Source organism: Eubalaena glacialis, chromosome 14 (assembly GCF_028564815.1).
Source record: "Eubalaena glacialis isolate mEubGla1 chromosome 14, mEubGla1.1.hap2.+ XY, whole genome shotgun sequence".
Taxonomy (NCBI): domain Eukaryota; kingdom Metazoa; phylum Chordata; class Mammalia; order Artiodactyla; family Balaenidae; genus Eubalaena; species Eubalaena glacialis.
This window is the reverse complement of record NC_083729.1, coordinates 86070275-86091872: the sequence shown is the minus strand read 5'-3', so window position 1 is coordinate 86091872 and position 21598 is coordinate 86070275. Positions and strand designations below refer to the sequence as shown.

General features: G+C 37.0%; 1 protein-coding gene across 2 annotated transcripts in view; it reads left to right on the top strand.

The window, feature by feature from the left end:
- Positions 1-21598, top strand: part of MGAT4A (alpha-1,3-mannosyl-glycoprotein 4-beta-N-acetylglucosaminyltransferase A) — a 111291-nt gene that overhangs the window by 74973 nt on the left and 14720 nt on the right. For both annotated transcript variants that reach the window (XM_061210478.1, XM_061210477.1), the window contains exons 6-9: positions 10869-10915; positions 12020-12133; positions 13869-13944; positions 21127-21241. In XM_061210478.1, coding sequence (XP_061066461.1) covers positions 10869-10915; positions 12020-12133; positions 13869-13944; positions 21127-21241 — 352 coding nt within the window. The remainder of the gene's footprint in view (positions 1-10868; positions 10916-12019; positions 12134-13868; positions 13945-21126; positions 21242-21598) is intronic.

Sequence of the window (21598 nt, the reverse complement as noted above, 5' to 3'; positions counted from 1 at the left end):
CCATTTTATTTTCTATTGTAAAATGTCTTCAAAACTCTGCCCGTTTAAAAAAATTGTGTGGTGGTGGTATTGAGTTTTTCAGAGTTCTTTGTGTATACTGGATACCATTCTTTTGTCAAATATGTGTTTTGGTGAATATTTTCTCCCAATCTGTGGAAGTCTATTCATGTTTTTGCCTTGTCTTGGCGAGCAGAAGTTCTTAATTTTGATGAAGTCTAATTTGTCAATATTGCCTTTTATGACTCTTGCTCTCCATGACCTGAGAAACCCTTGCTTACCCCCAAATCATAAAGATTTTCTTCTCTGAAAGCTTCATGTTTTAACTTGTGCATTAGGTCTGTGATCTATCTCAAGTTAATTTTTGGTCATGTTAAAGTTCACTGTTTTCTATATAGATGTCATTTTCTCCCATAACCAGTTACTGAAACACTTTCCTTTCCCCATTGGATTGCTTTGGTGCTTTTGTTGAAAATCCAGTGACCCTATAAGTGTGGGTCTTTGTTCTGTTCCATTAATCTGTGCGTTGATCCTTATGCAAATTCCTCACTATCTTGATTACTGTAGCTTTGAAGTACTGAAGACAGGTAGGATTAAGTCCTCCAACTTTGTTCTTTTCAAGATTGCTTTAGATATTTTAGATCTTTTGCATTTCCATGTATATTTTAAAATTACTACAATCATTTCTGCTATCTGGAATTGCTTCACAACAGCGACTGCTTCAATGGGGTGTTTTTTTCTTTTCAGTTACTGAGGAAATATTTGGTCACAATTTCTCACCTATTTTGTTGCTATCAAGTGTAGCTTTTGTTGTTTTTGTTCATAGGTTTTGTTGAAGCTCTCCTTTTTTTCTTATGTTTTTCTGTAGTTGCTGTGTTGGTTCCTTTTTTATGAATCATCATTGAAGGAGGGACAGAGTAGTGTTCCAGATTAACTGTGTGTGTGTGTGTATGTGTTTGTTTTTTTTTTTTTTCCTTTATCAGACCATATGTTCGTAGCTGCCACAGAGTCGGGCTGCTTCCTGCAACTATAACTACTCTGCACGATTCTGCACATTACCTCGGGTTATTGGAACCAAACTGGGTTACTTTTGAGTTTGAGAATTTTGGTTATTAATTTTGGTCTTACTGAAAATGGAGTTTGCGGTTTTGTAACTGTTTCTCATTGGTGACTGTGTGTAATGTCAGTGCTGTGTTCCTGGGTGAACTCTGTATGAGTGGTTTAGTCTTTTCTGGTTAGACCCTTTAGTGGTGCTTTCAGCCAGGCCTTAGTTACCTGAATGCTTTGGAACTTTTTTCTACCCCAAAGCACCTGAGAAGTACAGTAGCCTCAGAAACAGTCGCCCTCTCTGTACTTATGTTTTCTCAAACTCTCATACTTACCTTTTTGTCATCTTTTTTAATAGAGGCAGAAGAACAGATTTCATTCTAAGTATGCTTTTACTCGTTGAACTAAAGTGAGGAAGGTACTGAAGGATATTAAAAATCTTTAAAAAAATCCATTAGACAGTGGATCGTGCCCTTAACTTGTAGTCTGGCATTACACAGGAATAGTTTTTTCTGTACCCTTGTCTTTGTTTTTCCTTTTGAAAAAAATATTTATTAGCTATATATGCACATGGCTAAGAGTCCAATAGTTCCTCAAGGTTAATTTGCTAAACAGCAGTCTCCTGTCTTCATTCTTCCTACCCCTACCCCCATTTTCCTTTCTTTCTCTTCCCCACTTGCTCCCCCAGTGAGATCTTTAAGGTCTTTCAGCTCCAGCTGGCTGGCCATCAGGTAAAGTAGAAAAACTTCTGGTGATACTATTCAGTTGATTATCATTTTTTTTGGATCTTGTCAAAGAAGCAACTTTTAGTTTTATTAACTTTATCATTTCTCTATTTTTCATTATTTATTTATTTAATTTTTTTATTGATCTGTAGTTGAATTACAACGTGTTAATTACTGCTGTACAGCAAAGTGACTCAGTTATACATATATATACATTTTTTCATATTTTTTTCCATTATGGTTTATCAGAGGATATTGAATATAGTTTCCTGTGCTATATGTTAGGACCTTGTTGTTTATCATTTCTCTATTTTTCTATTTCATTAATTTCCACTCTTTACTGTTTCCTTCCTTCTGCTTACTATTAGTTTGGTTTACTTTTCTTTTTCTAGATTTTTAAGGTCAACGCTTAGATTATTGGTTGGAGAGTTTCTTTTCCTAATATAGGCAGTTTAAAGCTCTAAATCTCCCTTCTGAGTACCAGTTTAGCTGCTTCCCATAAATTTTGATATGTCAAGTTTTAATTTTCATTCAGATCAAAATACTTTCTAAATCCCCTTGTAATTACTTCTTTTACTCATGGTTTATTTAGAAATGTGTTGTTTAATTTTTATCTATTTGTGTATTTCCCAAACTTCCTTCTCTTGTTTGATTTCTAATTCAGCTCCATTGTAGTCAGAGAACAAACTTTGCATGATTTCAGACCTTTTAAATTTATAAATACTTACTTATGGACTTGTGTATGGTCTACCCTGATAAAGTTCCGTGTGGTTTAAAAAGAATGGATTCTACTGTTGTCGAGAGGAGTGTTTTATAGATGGTTGTTAGGTCAAGTTGGTTGATAGTGTTGTTCAAGCCTTCTGCAGACTTGCTGATTATCTGTCTAGTTATTAGTTGTTTCTATTCTTGATTTTAAATCACAGATTACTGTCTTGGTGCTTCAGTAGTATTTTTGGCCTGTAATTTTTTTAGAAGGTAGATTTTAAGATGTTTACTTATGCATTGGTTATAAATCACAGAAATGCCAGTCAAGAAGAAAAAATATATATATATATAAAAACATATACACACATATATATGTATATGTATATATAATATCCTATAAAACTTGCTTGTAATTCAACAGATATTTACTGAAGCAGCAGTAAGTGTTAGGCATATCATCGAATAAAACAAAGCCTCTGCCCCATGAAACTTACATTGTAGAGAAGGACAGATAAAAAACAAATATGTGTTAGATGGTAGAGAATGCTGTGGAGAATAAATCAGAGTAAACAAGAAAGGGAGTACAAGGTTGCCAAGGGATGGTTTATTGGAGTGGTCAGGACATTCGGGCAAAGACCTGAAGGGTGCAACAGTTGCACAGTCCAAGCAGACTAACAGCATGTGCCAAGGCCCTTAGGTGAGAGCATTGCTGGGCACATTTTGTGAAACAGCAAGGAGAGGCCTGTGTGGCTGGAGCAGAAAAGGTGAGGGGCTTAGCAGTAGGGAGGTCGGCAGAGGAGGAGTAGGTTGGGCCAGATCACTGAGGACACTACAGGCCATCGTGAGAACTTTGCTTTTACCCTCAGTCAGGGAACTGTGGCAAAGTTTTTTTGTAAAGGGCCACATGACAAATATTTTAGACTTTGCAGGCCATACAGTCTCTGTTGCAGCTGTTCAACTCTGCTGTTATAGCCCCGAAAACACCAGAAACAATATGTAAATTAAAGGATGGGGTTGTGTTCCAATAAAATTTTACTTTATGAAAACAGGGAGTGGGTCTGTCTCGTGAACTGCTAATCTGGAAAGCCATTTGAGGGTTTCAAGTAGAGAAGACACTTGACTTACATTTTTTTTTTCTTTGAAGGCACTTTAAAAAACTTTATTTTGAAATAACTTAGATTTACAGAAAAGTTGCAGAAGTAATGCAGAGTATTCCCTTCACTGCTCTAATGTTAACAACTTATGTAGCCAAATAAGACCAGGGAATGAACATTGATATAATACTATTAGCCAAACTGTAGACATTATTCACATTCCACGTTTTTCCACCTATGGTCATTTGTCTGTTCCAGTGTACAATCCAAAATATCACACCGCATTTAGTTGTTCTGATTCCTTAATTTCCTCCTAACTTTTTTTTTTTTTTTTAAATTTATTTTTGGCTGTGTTGGGTCTTCGTTGCTGCGCACGGGCTTTCTCTAGTTGCGGTGAGCGGGGGCTACTCTTTGTTGCAGTGCGCGGGCTTCTCATAGTGGTGGCTTCTCGTTGCGGAGCACAGGCTCTAGGCGCGCGGGCTTCAGTAGTTGCGGCACGTGGGCTCAGTAGTTGTGGCTTGCGGGCTCTAGAGCGCAGGCTCGGTAGTTGTGGTGCGTGGGCTTAGTTGCTCCGTGGCATGTGGGATCTTCCCAGACCAGGGCTCAAACCCGTGTCCCCTGCATTGGCAGGCGGATTCTTAACCATTGTGCCACCCGGGAAGTCCAATTTCCTCCTATCTTTGACAGTTCCTCAGTCTTTTCTTGTGTTTCATGAACTCGGAGACTTTTCATGAGTACTAGTCAGTTATTTTGTAGACTGTCTCAATTTGGGTCTGTCTGATGTTTTCTCATGATTAGATTGCAGTTATGCATTTTTGGTATAACTCACCTTTTAAAAGGATCACAGTGGCTGCTTTGGAAAGGGCAGAAGCGAGGAGGCTACTTAAAAAACTTGTAATAATCCAGGCTAGGCTTGGCGGTGGTGAGAAGTCATCAAACTAGGAACATATTTTGAACTGAATGGGTTCTGATCACAAAAGTTTGAGAACTGGTGCTGTAGCATCAGCTGACTGTTAGGAGAAGGAAAGGAAGAAAGGCTATGAGAGATATATTGAAAATGAAGAAGTAGATTTTTTTTTTCTCTTGTGTATCCTTTTAACTTCTGCTTTCTCACTCTTATCTTTGAACAGCTTGACTATTTTAGAAACTACAAGCTAACTGTGGTATTTGTTAGCCTTTGTTGGTACATCTGCACTGAATTTAAAGAACCTTAAAACCAAGCACTAGGTGTATAGGAATAGCTTTTCCTTGGACCCCTAGGGAAACAAAATTTATTATGAGCTGCCAGCCCCATTCTGGCACAGGCCTGTCATTTTAGTCCTTTTGATTTGTCACTTGTACCCATTATCTTTCTGGAATTCTCATTGGTTCTTTATTATATAAAACTGACGTCTGCTTCCAGCCATGATGGAGTTAATAAGGACTGGACTTACCTTCGTGCTATAAGCAACTAAAAAGCTAGACAAAATATACAATCCAGTTGTTCTCAGACAGTGGACAGCAGGATGTGATTCCCTGAGAGAGAGAAATGAGCACCACGATTGTCCCAACTTTCTGCCTGGAGATATTTCCAGATCACATTGCAGGAAGGGGAATCCTGAAGAGAGCAGCTGGAAATTGCAGAACAGAGACGCTGCACAGAAAACGATGGTGCCTTTGAGTCTTTGTTGGATGGGGACCCACATACACAGGGTAAAGCTCCGCAGGTTTGGAAAAAGGATGATCAGGGAGCTGTAACCTGACCATGTCCCGTTGCTCACGTAGGATGAGGTTGACCAGCCGGAACGGTGAGCCCCTGGTGATGACCCAGGGCGTTCAGTGGAGACGCCCAAGGAAGTGGTCATCCTTGAAGTGGTTATTCTCAGCCCACCCCAGCAAAGCTTAGAGGCCTTTAAGGATCAACTGATCCACAGATAACTGCCTGCTGGAATAAAGCTCAGCGCTTTCTAAAAGAAGACAACAAAATCAAGACACTCAGCAGTGTCCATTTGTAATGTCCAATATCAAATAAAAAATTGTTATTGTCAACCAGTATGCCAAGGAGCCCCCCAAAAAGTGACCCATAACTAGAAGAAAATTTAGCCACTAGGAACAAGGATAGGGAAGACTTGGAACAGAGCTATGAACCGAGTGATATAAAGCCATCAGAGGTTATTTAGAAGATAACCAGCAAAGGTGGTGGATATCATCTTTATTTTTATGGCCTATTTCCAGTGACCACTTGGTGGCCTGTTTGGCTAATTCAGCCTTCCTGTCTCACCAGGACTTGCCTTTTCCAGTACAGCAGTGCAAGCCCAGCTTTCCTTCTCAGCATCGCATTGAGCAGCACCCCCCAGTCTGTACATGTGTATAATAATAGCATATTATACCCTCTAAAATATATACAAAATAGTAAATTTTACGCTATGATCTATTCTAGTGGATTATCTTCCACATACCCTGTCTAAGGGCAGAGGCAAAGCCCTAATTAACATATCAATTAATTTACATTATTCCTTTTAGTATTTTCTGTTCATTTTTGTCAATTTGAATAGAAATATATATCAGATTTGGGCTCAGATGTCAAATCTTCAGACTTTGACTATCCTGTTTAAATAAGTTGCTTCCTTTTCTCTGTTATTGCATACTAGTTATATAGCACCTAATAAATATTCAGTTATAAATATATATATATAATTTTGGTTTTCTTTATGGACTGCATCTTCCACAAATTTTAAATTTCACAAGGCAGAAATCTTGTCTATTTTATTTGCTAATCTAAACTCAGAGCTTGATGATATGGATACGATACAGATATAAATATCCCCGCTTATGGTGTAGACACCAAGTAAATATTTGTGGAATGAAATGATTGGAAAGAAGATAGTAAATTTACATATAAAGGACATTTTTAAAAATCAGTTTTTACCTTCAAGTTATTTAAAATTCAGTCCTTTTAATTTTATGTTCTTTTTTGATCTAGTGCTTAAAATTTCTTCCTTCTTTTTCATCTGGGTAACTGTTGTACAACTGGTAACTGTTAAAAGTTTCTGACATTTGTAACATTTGTTTATCTTTCATAGGAGGTTGCCTCTAACTTTCTGTTTTATTCTTTGGGCCATTAGAAATAAATTTCTATAATTTATTTCTAAAAGTATCTTTTCACTCAGATTTCTATTTCACATATTTGTTCTTTGCAGTATTACTGGACACAACAGCTATAGCATATTCAAAAGTGATGTGTTATTTTATATATTGATTTTAATTGAAAGTTTCCCTGAAATCATATGACTTTGTTACAGTTTCCTGACTGCCGTGACATTTGGCAAAGAATTATTTCTTTTCCATTTGGACTTTATAAATTATTGATTTAAAGTAAAGATTGGAATTTATTACTGTCATTTCATCTAATTTATACACCACTGGTAAAATTGATTCTTAAGCCAAGTGTATATGTTGATGAATTGTTACGTGTGTATGACTCTATGCTGATGAATTGGTGTCAGTATTAGTGACTTACTTGAACCTGCTTTTATGCTTCTTAAACTTTTCCTTATACATCCCTAAGAGAAGCCGCTTGACCCCATAGTTCTGTATGCACAATCTGAAATACTTTTTTTTTACATTTAACGTTTTTCTATCTCTTAGTTTTTGTGTTTTTGATTATTTATTTATTTATTTTTTGGAATTCACATAACATACAACTCACCTATTTAAAGTCAGAGTTCTGTAGCCACCATCTCAATCAATTTCTGGAAGATTTTCATCACCTCAAAGAGAAATTTCTGCACCCCTTAGCCATTACCCATTAATACTGCTCTCCCCCCAGCCCTAGACAACCACTAATCTACTTTCTGTCTCTATAGATTTTTTAAAAATACTGGACATTTTATATAAGTGCAATTATAAAGTGTGTGGTCCTTTGTGACTGGCTTCTTTCACTTAGCATAGTGTTTTCAAGGTTCATTCATGTTGCAGTATGTATTAATAAATCTTTTAGTTTTAATTTAAAAAAATTTAATTTTACTTAATCATGAAGAATACTTGATTTCTCCGGGGGTGGGGGGAATGCTCTTTCTTCTTTTGCTATGTATGTCTACTCTTTTTCCCACCTGTCCCAATCATTATCACTCACATACCCTAAGAATATACATATCTCATTATAGATTCACGGATATATTCTCAGAATTGGAGGATAATATTACCTTTTTTTTTTAACATCTTTATTGGAGTATAACTGCTTTACAATGGTGTGTTAGTTTCTGCTTTATAACGAAGTGAATCAGTTATACATATACATATATCCCCATATCTCTTCCCTCTTGCGTCTCCCTCCCTCCCACCCTCCCACCCTCCCTATCCCACCCCTCTAGGTGGTCACAAAGCGCTGAGCTGATCTCTCTGTGCTATGCGGCTGCTTCCCACTAGCTATTTATTTTACATTTGGTAGTATATATAAGTCCATGCCATGCTCTCACTTTGTCCCAGCTTACACTTCCCCCTCCCTATGTCCTCAAGTCCATTCTCTACGTCTGCGTCTTTATTCCTGTCCTGCCCCTAGGTTCTTCAGAACTTTTTTTTTTTTTTTTTTAGATTGCATATATATGTGTTAGCATACGGTATTTGTTTTTCTCTTTCTGACTTACTTCACTCTGTATGACAGACTCTAGGTCCATCCACCTCACTACAAATAACTCAATTTCGTTTCTTTTTATGGCTGAGTAGTATTCCATTGTATATATGTGCCGCGTCTTCTTTATCTGTTCATCTGTCGATGTACACTTAGGTTGCTTCCATGTCCTGGCTATTGTAAATAGAACTGCAATGAACATTGTGGTACATGACTCTTTTTGAATTATGGTTTTCTTAGGGTATATGCCCAGTAGTGGGATTGCTGGGTCGTATGGTAGTTCTATTTTTAGTTTTTTAAGGAACCTCCATACTGTTCTCCATAGTGGCTGTATCAATTTACATTGCCACCAACAGTGCAAGAGCGTTCCCTTTTCTCCACACCCTCTCCAGCATTGATTGTTTGTAGATTTTTTGATGATGGCCATTCTGACCAGTGTGAGATGATATCTCATTGTAGTTTTGATTTGCATTTCTGTAATGATTAATGATGTTGAGCATCCTTTCATGTGTTTGTTGGCAATCTGTATATCTTCTTTGGAGAAATGTCTATTTAGGTCTTCTGCCCATGTTGGGATTGCGTTGTTTGTTTTTTTTGATATTGAGCTGCATGAGCTGCTTGCATATTTTGGAGATTAATCCTTTGTCAGTTGCTTCATTTGCAAATATTTTCTCCCATTCTGAGGGTTGTCTTTTCGTCTTGTTTATGCTTTCCTTCGCTGTGCAAAAGCTTTTAAGTTTCATTAGGTCCCATTTGTTTATTTTTGTGGTGCTGGGAAAACTGGACAGCTACACGTAAAAGAATGAAATTAGAACACTCCCTAACACCATACACAAAGATAAACTCAAAATGGATTAAAGACCTAAATGTAAGGCCAGACACTATCAAACCCTTAGAGGAAAACATAGGCAGAACACTCTAGGACATAAATCACAGCAAGATCCTTTTTGACCCACCTCCTAGAGAAATGGAAATAAAAACAAAAATAGTACCTTTTTAAAAGTCTCCACAGACCTTTAAAAAAGATTTCAGGAAAAAGCGTTGTTTTAATTTAAAGCAGTGAAGCCCCCAACATCTCAGAGACTGCCTGTCTTATGGCCAACATTTAAGAGTTGGGGAGAGGCAAGCAGAGGCCCGAATGGGGACAAAGACTGGCCTGGCTGTGTGTTTCTAGGCCAGTTACATGTTTACTTTCTTCAGAGGAGCCCCACAATCACTCCCTTGGCTGATACCAGGTAGGATCACTTCTGGTATATAATGGTGACACCAATTACCGTCGCTTAAGTGAATCTTTTGCTAGTTGCATTAGTTAACATGCAACATAAGGATTATGTGTAGTTTTAGATATGGATCACTTGCATTTCATAAATTTTATTATACATTACATAATAGATCTATGTTCACATAAGCTTATTCTTCTTGGCCACCCTCTTGGACAGCTTTCTGGACAGGGAGCTGGTCTTGTTCATTTGTATTCCTGTTTCCTTGGATAGGCAAATCACTGGCTCTCAATAAATGCTTATCAAATTGAATTTCAGATGTTACTAAACTCATTAAAGGTTATATAAACCAGACTTGATTATGTTCTCTAAAATCATAGCCTGATGAATGGTAGGATGTGTTTGGGTTTATGTAGGGGAAGGACGGAGGGTTTTGAGCTGTGTGCTAGCTGTGTTTCCATAGTTCTTTAAGAGTTTGAAGGATATGATCTTAATAAGTTGTCTCACTCCTACATCTTTAACAGTAAAAATAGGAATTACTTTCAATTAACAGAAATTAAAGTTAAAATACTTTTCCAAAAAGCCTCCTCTAAAACAACTTTTTATAATTCAGTAGTTTTGTAATTTCCAGTGTTAAAACAAACCAAAAAAGGTAAAGCTTATCTTCCTCAAGTATTAAGTGTTTTGGCAGTCTTTTATAACATAGATTGTACTAGATATATCGTTGATTCCTTCTAACAGTTGAGCATTTTAAGTTGTCACTGTAGTTAAAATTGGTCGGGAGTATTGGCTCTCCACTTGTATATATAATTTAGAAGTTCACAGGTTTGATAAACGTTTTTTTCTGACTGATTAAAGTACTCTTGACTTGGGTTCTCATTATCAGCTTAATAATAAAATAATAACAATAATACAGAATAACACTGCTTTTTATTACATAGCTTTATCATGTAATGTCATAGTGTCTGAGGTATTATTTCCTCCCAACCCCCCCTCCCCCTTTTTCTTTAAATAGGATAGGAAACTGAGGCTCAGAGAGTGACTTTCTTTAGATTATACAGGCCAGTAACTAGAGAGGCAAATCTGGAACCTGAGTTTTATGATTCCAAGCGGAAAAATCTTTCCCTATAGCGTTCTGCATCTGTTATTTATTCACTACTTACAGTTTGGATGTTGCAGAAGACGTAGAAATAGTTTCTGTGCTCACTTTTTTCTGCTGAATTGAACATAGACAATTGAAAACAATAAAAACTTAAGAATCTGCTTATTGGTTAGTACTCAGCAATATATACCAATGCAATACAGTAGAATACAGAAGTGCAAATCTCATAAGTTGTCTGAAAATTTCATGTTTTCAATGAATGTTTTAATCATTTATTTAATTTTGAGTTCAGAATTAAAAGTTAAATAAAATATAAAGATAAAAATATAAAAACATGAATGTTGGTATAATTGTTTTTCTCTCTCCCAGACAGATATTGATTATGTAAATGGTGTTGTAGCCAACCTGGAGAAAGAGTAAGTTCTTCTTAATTATGGAAATGAAAATATTCTAGTTACTATTATGTCTTGGCTTTTTGCTAGAAGAAAACACCTTTTTTTAAAAAAAAAAATTATTTATTTATTTATTTATTTATGGCTGTGTTGGGTCTTCGTTTCTGTGCGAGGGCTTTCTCTAGTTGCGGCAAGCGGGGGCCACTCTTCATCGCAGTGCGCGGGCCTCTCACTATCGTGGCCTCTCTTGTTGCGGAGCACAGGCTCCACACGCGCAGGCTCTGTAGTTGTGGCTCACGGGCCCAGTTGCTCCGCAGCATGTGGGATCTTCCCAGACCAGGGCTCGAACCCGTGTCCCCTGCATTAGCAGGCAGATTCTCAACCACTGCGCCACCAGGGAAGCCCCGAAAACACCTTCTTTTACAGTTCTTTTTTTCTGTGGAGTTCAGTGTTCACTGGACCACCTATCATTGGTCTTTTATATTATCATAAAGTATGTGTGTATATATCAAGTTATCTGATGGGATACATTGGTGTATTTCATTTTGGAAAAGACTTGAATGTCATATATATGTAACACTATCAAACAACAATCTTTAATCTTGAAGACAGTGAACAGAGAGTCATATGAGATCACTTAAATCTTTCACCCTCTGTTTAGCAAGAAAAAAAAATTTCTGCTGTCAGGGCAGCTGGTCAGGTAGCAGTTTCAAACCTCAGTGCTAAACTATGTCTAAAAATCTGCAAAGGTTTATTAACAGTTTATTGTGAGTGGGGCACATAGCAGGTAACAGATGGACAGCTTAGTAAGTTGCAGATACCATTAGTTTTTATAATATTGCCTTTGTAGTTTTAAGAGCAGTATCATGAAATTAGTCCTGATATGGGTTTCTTCATTGAAATGTATCTCTTGTTGCCCCCAAAATACATATCTTTTACTTTAAAAGGAAAGACAAAAGAGAAGCAAAGGTCCTTGTTTAAGATAATGTGGCTCTACCTTTGTCTATCAATATGCTAAAACCAGAGATTTTTTTTTTTAATGTATTTTTATGTTATACATATAAGTTGATCGTTAAGATATAAAATCCCACAGAACTTAAATAACTCAGCCAACCTTTCTCATGACAGATTTTCTAAAGAAATCAGTTCTGGCTTGGTGGAAATAATATCACCTCCTGAAAGCTATTATCCTGACTTGACAAACTTAAAGGAGACATTTGGAGATTCTAAAGAAAGAATAAGGTAAGCCTGTGCACCCTTGTGAGTATAATAGGTAATAAATGGCATCCTTGTTTATCGAAGCTTAACTCATTTTAGGGTTGAGCTAATTAGTTGAGAGCTAATGACTTTTTGATTATTTTACTGGAAATTCTGTGGAGTTTCTGATGAGAGGTTGAATTTGGTAAACTTAATGAATTTTATAACCGTGCTGCTCTGTGTTGTTATAACTTTTCTTAAGAGTATATTCAGTATAACTCAAAAGTTAGTCCAGATAGAAATCTCATGTCTGTATGTAACATAAATGAGAACAGATCCAATAAAAGTGATAAAAACAATAATACTCTTGTGCAGAATTGTATTGCAATAAAATCATTAGTCAATTGAGTTTATTTATCTCTGAATCTCTAAAATTGAAAGAGTTAGAAAATTTTCTTGTGTTGTTATTAAAGACAAAGTAAGCTAAGAGATATTGGCATTATTTTGGGATTGCCTATAACCAGAAAAAAGGACAAAAACACTGTGTTGGGAAGAGATTTATTGTATTTCTTGAGTTGTTAATTTGTCACAAAAACAGATATGTCCCTATAATTGGTTAATTATCTCTCAATAAATATAATGTTATTTTAAAAATTTAGGATTGAACTTGTTTGAAAAAAAACTCTGGATAGACTCATTAAATTCATATCAGCTTGCAAGGTATTTTCTGGAGAAGTTTACTTAGTGGTTCAAAGCTTTTATTTTATTGTGTGCTTTTTTTTTTAAACTGGCTTTTAGAAAAACCACTTCTCTTATTCACATTGGTCAGTGTGTTTCTGTAGACTGCCAAGAATTCACCAAAAGGACCTAATATTGTAAATTTTAATATGATATTTTGGGTTTTTAAAGCATTTTTACCTGTATGTGAAGCACTAGTTCCTAGCACTAGTTTAAGATATTACTGGAAAAGGGGGCTGTGGTCAAGAAAATTTGGAAAATATTGGATTAAAAACTTTTTTTCAACAAATGTATTTACTGCTGAATGTTTCAATGCCTCTAATATACTAATACGTCTCTAGAAGAGGAATATGTGTCCTTCCCAAACTTACTTGACATTAGACTCCTTTTTTCCTCAGGACACCTTGAGGATTAGTGTTTTTGAGAATATATTTCGATAAAGCCTTCATTAGAGAAGAGTGAATTCTCATTCACTCTCTCCTAAGTGGATATATCCTGTATGTGTGATATCCATCCATCTATTTATCTATCTACCTATCTAATACATAACTATACATTGTGTATATAATATCGTATATACAATATGTGATGTATATATTGCATATATGTATATAGTATAAAATATTTTATATATTATAAAATATTATACATCTAACCTTATTTTGCTAACTTTGAGTCTGATTCCTAACTTATTTATTTTTTTTTTTTGGCTGCGTTGGGTCTTCGTTGCTGCGCACAGACTTTCTCTAGTTGTGGCGAGCGGGGGCTACTCTTCGTTGCGGTGCGCGATCTTCTCATTGCACTGGCTTCTCTTGTTGCGGAGCACGGGCTCTAGGCGTGTGGGCCTCAGTAGTTACGGCACGCAGGCTCAGTAGTTGTGGCACGCGGGCTCTAGAGCGCAGGCTAGTTGCTCGGGCTTAGTTGCTCAGCGGGATCTTCCCGGGCCAGGGATAAAACCCGTGTCCCCTGTGTTGGCAGGTGGATTCTTAACCACTGTGCCACCAGGGAAGTCCCTAACTTTTTTTGAAAATTTTTATTTCAGATGGAGAACAAAGCAAAACCTTGATTATTGTTTTCTAATGATGTATGCTCAGGAAAAGGGCACATATTACATCCAGGTAAGTGTGTGTTTGTTTTTTTTTTCACACTTTTAAAGAAAAAGTAATATGAAGGGTATATTTTCATTAAAACGAAGTTTTGAAAGCATAAACCCTCTAAAATATATAAGATCATAACAGTATGCCAGAGCAGAAAGGTTGATCACATCACTGAGAACATGGGCTCTGCAGCTCCACTCGCTGGTTTAGCTCATAATTATTTTGGTGGTCTTATGGTAAATAGTTGTTTTGTGCGCTTCAGTACATTTTCATTTGTACTGAAGATAATAAAGCTGACATTTAGTTCTAATGGTGCAACTTTTAGCAGCATGGCTAAAACAGTAAGTCCATCATGATACGGGTTTTAAGTTAGCCAGGTAGGCAACAACTTAAATAATTCTAGGAAGCTCTTGTTTCTTTCAAACCTCATTCTCCATTTAATGCTTAAGCTTAAATTTCACCACTGGAATTTCACTTCTTTAACCAAACATCTTTATCCTTTGTTCAAAATGCAAATACCCCTGAGAGGTATATGGCACACGAAGCCTGTCAATTATTTTTTTTTCCAGTATAAAAAGTTTATTAGATCCTCTCCTGGGTGGGTGTTTGGATGAGAGTGGCAAGAAGCAGCCCTGGTCCCTGAACAGGAAGGACATGATTAAGCAGCTGTTGGCAGGGGCTGGGGAGGGAAAGAAAGAAGAAAAGAAGCTGGCATCACATGGGAAGGTGGACTTCTTGAGGGCAGACTTTGTCTCCTTTGACATTGTACCTCGGGCCAGCTGCATTCCAGTGTGCGTGAACCCTTCCTTGGTTCACAGGATGGAAAATGGAAATGATGATAGAGTGCAACATAGTCTATAACAGGATGCAACAGCTGTGCATATAAAAAAACACAATATCCTAGATATAGGTAGTACATTTCCTCTAAATACATTAGAGAAGTCTGATTTTAGTTTTAAGATAATAATTTCACAGCATTTTATTTTAATGTATACCAAATATTATGGTAGTTGAACCTTGCTCTTTGTTCTAGGGCCAATATATAAATATTTACATTATGGCCAAGAACTTTATAGAGACAATTTAAAAGTGTAGCTATATCACTTTTAAAATTTGTTTCCAATTTTCCTCCAAGGGAAGAATGAATGGAACCTTAAAGCTTTTGGGGGGAGTGTAGGAAAAGTTAATATTTAAAAATTGAGGAAAGGATGGGGGTTAAGAAAGAGGATGGTAAGGAAAACTTCCCCTAAGCAGGGTCAATATATGATATATTATAACAATAACAGCTGCTATGAACTAACATTTATTGCATACTTAACCACGTGTCAGGCATTGTTCTTTAAAATTTATGTTTTTCACATATTAACTCATTTAATACAACCCTTTTTATAACAGGAGTGTACTGTACATACTGTCTTAAAGCCTGTTTTGCTGTCATTTAACATACTGTAGACACCTTTATATGCCAGTAATTATAGATTGGTATAATTTTTAATTGCTTCTTGAAGTACCATTATTCAGCTATCACGATGATCTTATTGTTGGTCATTAAGATTGCTACCAGCTTTTCAGCTCTTTCACATATGGATCCACTGGACATTCTTAAAATTACCCTATTTGCCCAAAAATTATGCCTCAGAAAAGAGGGAGTTGCTTTACCTTCAGGTCTTTACATAATGTATAGAATTCGCTCAGTGAGTTCATTATGATGTACAAAGTATTGTAATCCAGACTTCATAATTATCCCAGGGATATGACTTCAAGATTGCATATGTTGGGGGTGTATCCAACCCAAGACTTTTTTTTTTAAATTTATTTTATTTATTTATTTATTTATTTATTGTGGCTGTGTTGGGTCTTTGTTGCTGCGCGTGGGCTTTCTCTAGTTGCGGCGAGCAGGGGCTACTCTTCGTTGCAGTGCACGGGCTTCTCACTGCAGTGGCTTCTCTTGTTGCGGAGCACGGGCTCTAGGTGTGCGGGCTTCAGTAGTTGTGGCTCGCGGGCTCTAGAGCACAGGCTCAGTAGTTGTGGCGTGTGGGCTTAGTTGCTCCGTGGCATGTGGAATCTTCCCGGACCAGGGCTCGAACCCGTGTCCCCTGCATTGGCAGGCGGATTCTTAACCACTGCGCCACCAGGGAAGTCCCCTACCCAAGACTTTTAAAGAGTACTTTTAAAAAGGCAATAGAGGGAATTCCCTGGCGGTCCAGTGGTTAGGACTTCATGCTTTCACTGCCGAGGGCACAGGTTCAATCCCTGGTTGGGGAACTAAGATCCCTCAAGCCAAGCAGCGCGGCCAAAAAAAAAAAAAAAAAGCCAGTAGAGACAGCGGTTACTCTGTGGTCATCACAGATGTACATCTAAAGGGAAAAGAAAATGTCAGCTGCCCTAGTGTTTTGCTTGTGGCTTGTAATGAAGTTTCCCATTACAGCAGCACACCCGGCTCCATAAAGTGCTGTATCACAAATGACTTGGACTTGAAGACAGTCTTCTAGAAAACTGTTTGATGATGCAGACACTTCATAGGTGGTACTGCATAGTTCTTCCTTTATAACATAGTGATGCACTTTGTTGTCAGGTTGTCCCACTTTTAGTGACGCTGAGATTTAATCAGTGGGTGTAGGGTTGTCAATCTCATCTCTCCTTTATTAAACAGCTCCCCAGCAGCCATTCCTCCTATGGTTTCAGTTTCCATTGATTATTTTCCCCCAGATCGCTTATGTCATTAGAGGTTGCCAACTGGTAATTTTCTAATTCTAAGAATTGTAATGTTCTTATAAGTAGAGTTCTTCTATAAAGGACTCTCCCTTCTTAACCATTCGGTTATCTTGAAAAATAGTTCACAAAGGAAGGGAAGAATAAATGCTTGATTCTTTCTCTTTGTTAATTTTTATAGTTGATACCATAGCAATCTCCAGTGGTGACCATTTTTAGAGTATTGTTATGAACTCATGGATTTTTAAAAAGAGATATGGTTTGCCTCAATCTTTGCAAGCATTATTCATATTGATGCTTGTATTGGCCCATCATAAGCCAGTGGGAATCTCTTCAAATTGGCTCTTGTATTCTTTTCATGTAAGTCCAGTAATCTTTGATCACTTCCTTGCTGACTGGCACATCCTGAACATTTCCTATCCCAGATCTAGAACCAGCCATTTCTCTAAGGAGCCCTGTTCTTTTTAGAGGTATATGGTATTCAGGGCCACAGTCTCTGTGCTTGAGATGCTCATTGCTATTGTGTCTTTGCTTCTAGGTGTTTTAATAAGGAAAAGAACATTTTATTTCTCAGAAGAAAAAAAATTGCGTTTATATTGATAGTCCCAATTCAAGTGTAAGATTATAGTATTTTTATTTAACTTTTTTGAATTTTACATATATTTCTTTTCTCTTACATTGAAAGTCTTGGTTTTAGTAAAAATTATCTAAATAACATAATTCTTTTATTCTATAGTATACCTAGAATGGTTTCAAAATAACAATACCAATATCACTACTAACAGTTAGACTACTAAATGCAATTAAAATTTTTTCGTCCTTTTTTCCTCCGTAAGAGTATATCCTGATATGGATATATAGTCAAAATTCTGTGTTTGAAAGTCACTCGACAAAATTCTTCATACTGTGTGACCACACTGACAACCTGATATGAAACTAGGTTCATTTGTTTCCATTTGTATTCAGTTTTTAGGATTTTTTTTCCTTTTTAGTTGTAAAAAACATTCCCAAATCAAAAGTTATATAAAACAAGATATATTTACAGAAGTCTCCTTTTTATCCCTGTCCCCTTCCCGTGTTGTCTCCCTCCCCCATGGGTAACCACCATTAGTTTTTGTTTTCTCCTTGTACATTTAAAAAATTGGAGCAAAAATGTAAATATAATATTCCATCTCTTTCAGATACTACAGTTGCGTAGTGCAAAAGCAATATTTTACATCTTGTATTTTAACTTCTCTCTATAAACTAGCGACTACTAATGGGATATATGTTAGATTTTTCAAAAAGTGGCTCTTGCCATGATAAAACATTGATGTCAGAGAAGAACATATGAAAAGACCTGTATGTGCAGGTTCATAGCAGCTTCATTCATAATAGCAAACCCTGGAAACAACCCATATATTCTTCAGCAGGTGACTGGTTAAACAAACTGTGGCGCATTCGTACCGTGGAGTACCAAATAATGAAGAGACATGAACTATGATACACGACATCTTGGATCTCAGGGGAATTATGCTCAGTTTAAAAAGCCAGTCTTTATATAGCATTCTTTTTTTTTTTTTTTAATTTAATTAATTAATTTAATTTTTGGCTGCATTGGGTCTTCATTGCTGTGCGCGGGCTTTCTCTAGTTGCGGTGAGCGGGGGCTACTCTTCGTTGTGGTGTCCGGGCTTCTCATTGTGGTGGCTTCTCTCGTTGCGGAGCACGGGCTCTAGGCGTGCGGGCTTCAGTAGTTGTGGCTCGTGGGCTCTAGAGCACGTGGGCTCAGTAGTTGTGGCGCACGAGCTTAGTTGCTCCGCGGCATGTGGGATGTTCCTGGACCAGGGCTCGAACCTGTGTCCCCTGCATTGGCAGGCAGATTCCTAACCACTGCACCACCAGGGAGGTCCCTATATAGCATTCTTGAAATGACAAAATTATGGAGATGGAGAACACTCTTGGTTACCAGCGGCTAGGAAGGGGGGAGAGGAGGAAGGTGGCTGAGGATGTCAAGGGTAGCATGAGAGTCCCTGTGACGGAACTGATCTGTGTCCTAGCTCTACGGGTGCTCCTGCACATGTACACGTGTTAAGATTGCATGGAGCTAAACACACAGACACACAACTACACACAACTGAGTGCATGTAAAACTGGTGAAATTTGAATAACGTGGTTGAATTGTATCAGAGTCAATTTCCTGGTAGTGATATTGTGCTGTAATTATATTGGAGGATATATATTGGGGGTATTTTGGGTCTCTGTATTATTTTTTATAGCTGCATATGAATCTACAGTTATCTTTAAAAGTTTTTTAAAAAGTGAAGTTGTTTGATGAGGTGTGAGAGTGGAACAAAGCAATTTTTCTAATTTAATATAAAAAATGTAAATTTTTGGTGGTAACCAAATTTAGTGTACTAAATTTTAAGTAGGCATTTAATTATTTCACCTACACTTCTGTATATTTAAATCAGTCCCAAGCTTGTTTTTTTTTTTTTTTTTTAAATTGGGGTATAGTTGCTTCACAATGTTGTGTTAGTTTCTCCTATACAACGAAGTGAATCAACTATATGTGTACATATATTCCCTCCCTCTTGGACTTCCCTCCCACACTCTCCCATCCCACCCATCTAGGTCACCACAGAGCACCGAACTGAGCTCCCTGTGCTATATAGCAGGTTCCCACTAGCTATCTGTTTTACACATGGTGTATATGTCAATCCCAATCTCCCAATTCATCCCACCCCTGCTCCCCCCCCTCGTGTCCACACGTGTGTTCCCTACGTCTGCGTCTCTCTTCCAAGCTTGTTTTTTAATCTACTTATTGGAAAAACTTGGAAGTACCTTGTACTGGGGGTCATCTTTCCTTTGGGCGTCCACAGCCAATGTTTGCGTGTGAGTGTGGGCATCTTTTCTTTGGGAAAGCATGGTTAGGTGCCAGCGGGGCTTTGTGCTTTGTCTGGTTTTCCCTCTGGCTTCCCTACAAGCTCTGAGGGTGTAAAACTTGTCTTTTCTGTTCACTGGTGGGTTCCCAGGGTTTAGTACTGTGTCTGGAACATAATCAAAGCTCAGTAAATATTGGGTGAGTCAAAATCGTATCTTTCCAAATATTGCTACTGTTTCTTCACAGATAGGAAGAAAGCTTATAGGACTTAAACACATGAAAAAAATCTAAATACTAAAATAAGTGAAAATTACTTGCAGATAACTAGAAATGATAATGTGTCATTAAGAAAAGGAAGCGTTTTCTTAGGATATTAAAATCATCAATGGAAAAGAATATTAAAAAATAATGTATATATGTAAAAAAAAATCATCTTATGACTTTAAAATTTTATGAAAGGAGATTTGGGGAGGAAGTCTTTGCAGATACTCATGATCCCTGGTCTCTGTCAACTCCCTGTTGAACTGGTAAACATTCCAGTAACACATGTGGTGATGGCAGAGCACATGGGGTTAACTGGCACTCTTGAGTTGCTACAGCTTAAGTATTTTGAAGATATCTTTTAAAATATAAAAAGAGAACTTTTAGGAACCCATCCTACAGAAATGAATAGCACTGATATGAAGTGTAAGCATTGTTTGCATTGACAAAGAATGAGAGACAACCTGGGTGTCTGCCTGTGAGCAGGTGAATGATTTGTCCATCGATGCCAGGGAATAGTATGAATCTGCTAGAGAGAATGCTTTAAATATATACTTTTTAACCTGGAAAGATATTCATGATATATTAAGAGAAAAAAGCCAGTTTCATAATGTGATCCCTTTTTAATAAAAATGTAAAGGTGGTGGGAACCTTGAGGTAGGTATGGGTCTACCTGTGCTGTATACTCATATTGAAGGTGTGCAGTGGGTGCACACCCAACCTTGAACATTGGTCACTTCTACTAGCAGGGTGGAGGGCAGAGAGGGAGAGCTGCTAGCTATTTTCTTTTTTTGACTTGTTACATGTATTATGTAAAAAGCAAAAAAAAAAAAAAAAAAAAATTAAAAGGCCTATAAAATTCTTTTCCTTTGAAAAGAAAACAGGATAGTGTGAAATCATGTTGGGAGCCACAAAAGGACCAAAAGGAGTAGTTCATGGAGTGGTTTTGTTATTTCCCATGGTAAGGGAGTGGTTTTGTTGACTTGCTGTGTGCATCTGCCATTTTATTTTCCTTGCTTTCTTTTAATAAAATATATTTTTATTTTAGTTATTTTTTATAATTTTTCCTTTTTATTTTATCATTATTATTATTATTATATATTTTTTGGCCGCACCACGTGGCATGTGGGATCTTAGTTTCCCCGACCAGGGATGGAACCCGTGCCCCCTGCATTGGGAGCGTGGAGTCTTAACCACTGGACTGCCAGGAAAGTCCTAAAATTTATTTTTATATTTTCATCATTTTTGACCATTGTTTCCTTGATTGTCATTATAAAAGTGTGCTTGAGTTTTTCCATAGTAAAGAATGTCCTCTTTAAATCTTCCTTCTCTTTCTGATTTATTAATATGATTGTTCAACTTTCTTTAGCTTGAAGATGATATTATTGTCAAACAGAATTACTTTAACACCATAAAAAATTTTGCACTTCAACTTTCTTCTGAGGAATGGATGATACTTGAGTTCTCCCAGCTGGGCTTCATTGGTAAGAAAAGTTTTAGATTTATTTACTTCTCAGAAATAACTGTGACTTAGAATCTTAGACTATTTTTTTTTTACCTTAAAGTTGTCTTTTTTCCTCTGGAAATGGATTGCTTTTGAGAAAATTTAATTTCGGTAAACTTCTGTGTATAAAATATTGAAAGTCAACCCAAAACAGTATTTGGAGCGTTCTAAGATGGTATTATTTACTCTGGAGTTCTGCAAGGCAGCCCTGCTGGCTTTTCATGTCCACAAAGAGCCAACCACTGTCCTGGGGAGCATGTCTCGTTCCTTCTTCTTGGACACTTCGAGTTCCTGTTTTAAAGCCCAGAGCTTTTGCAAGATTGGGATTCTTTTAAGA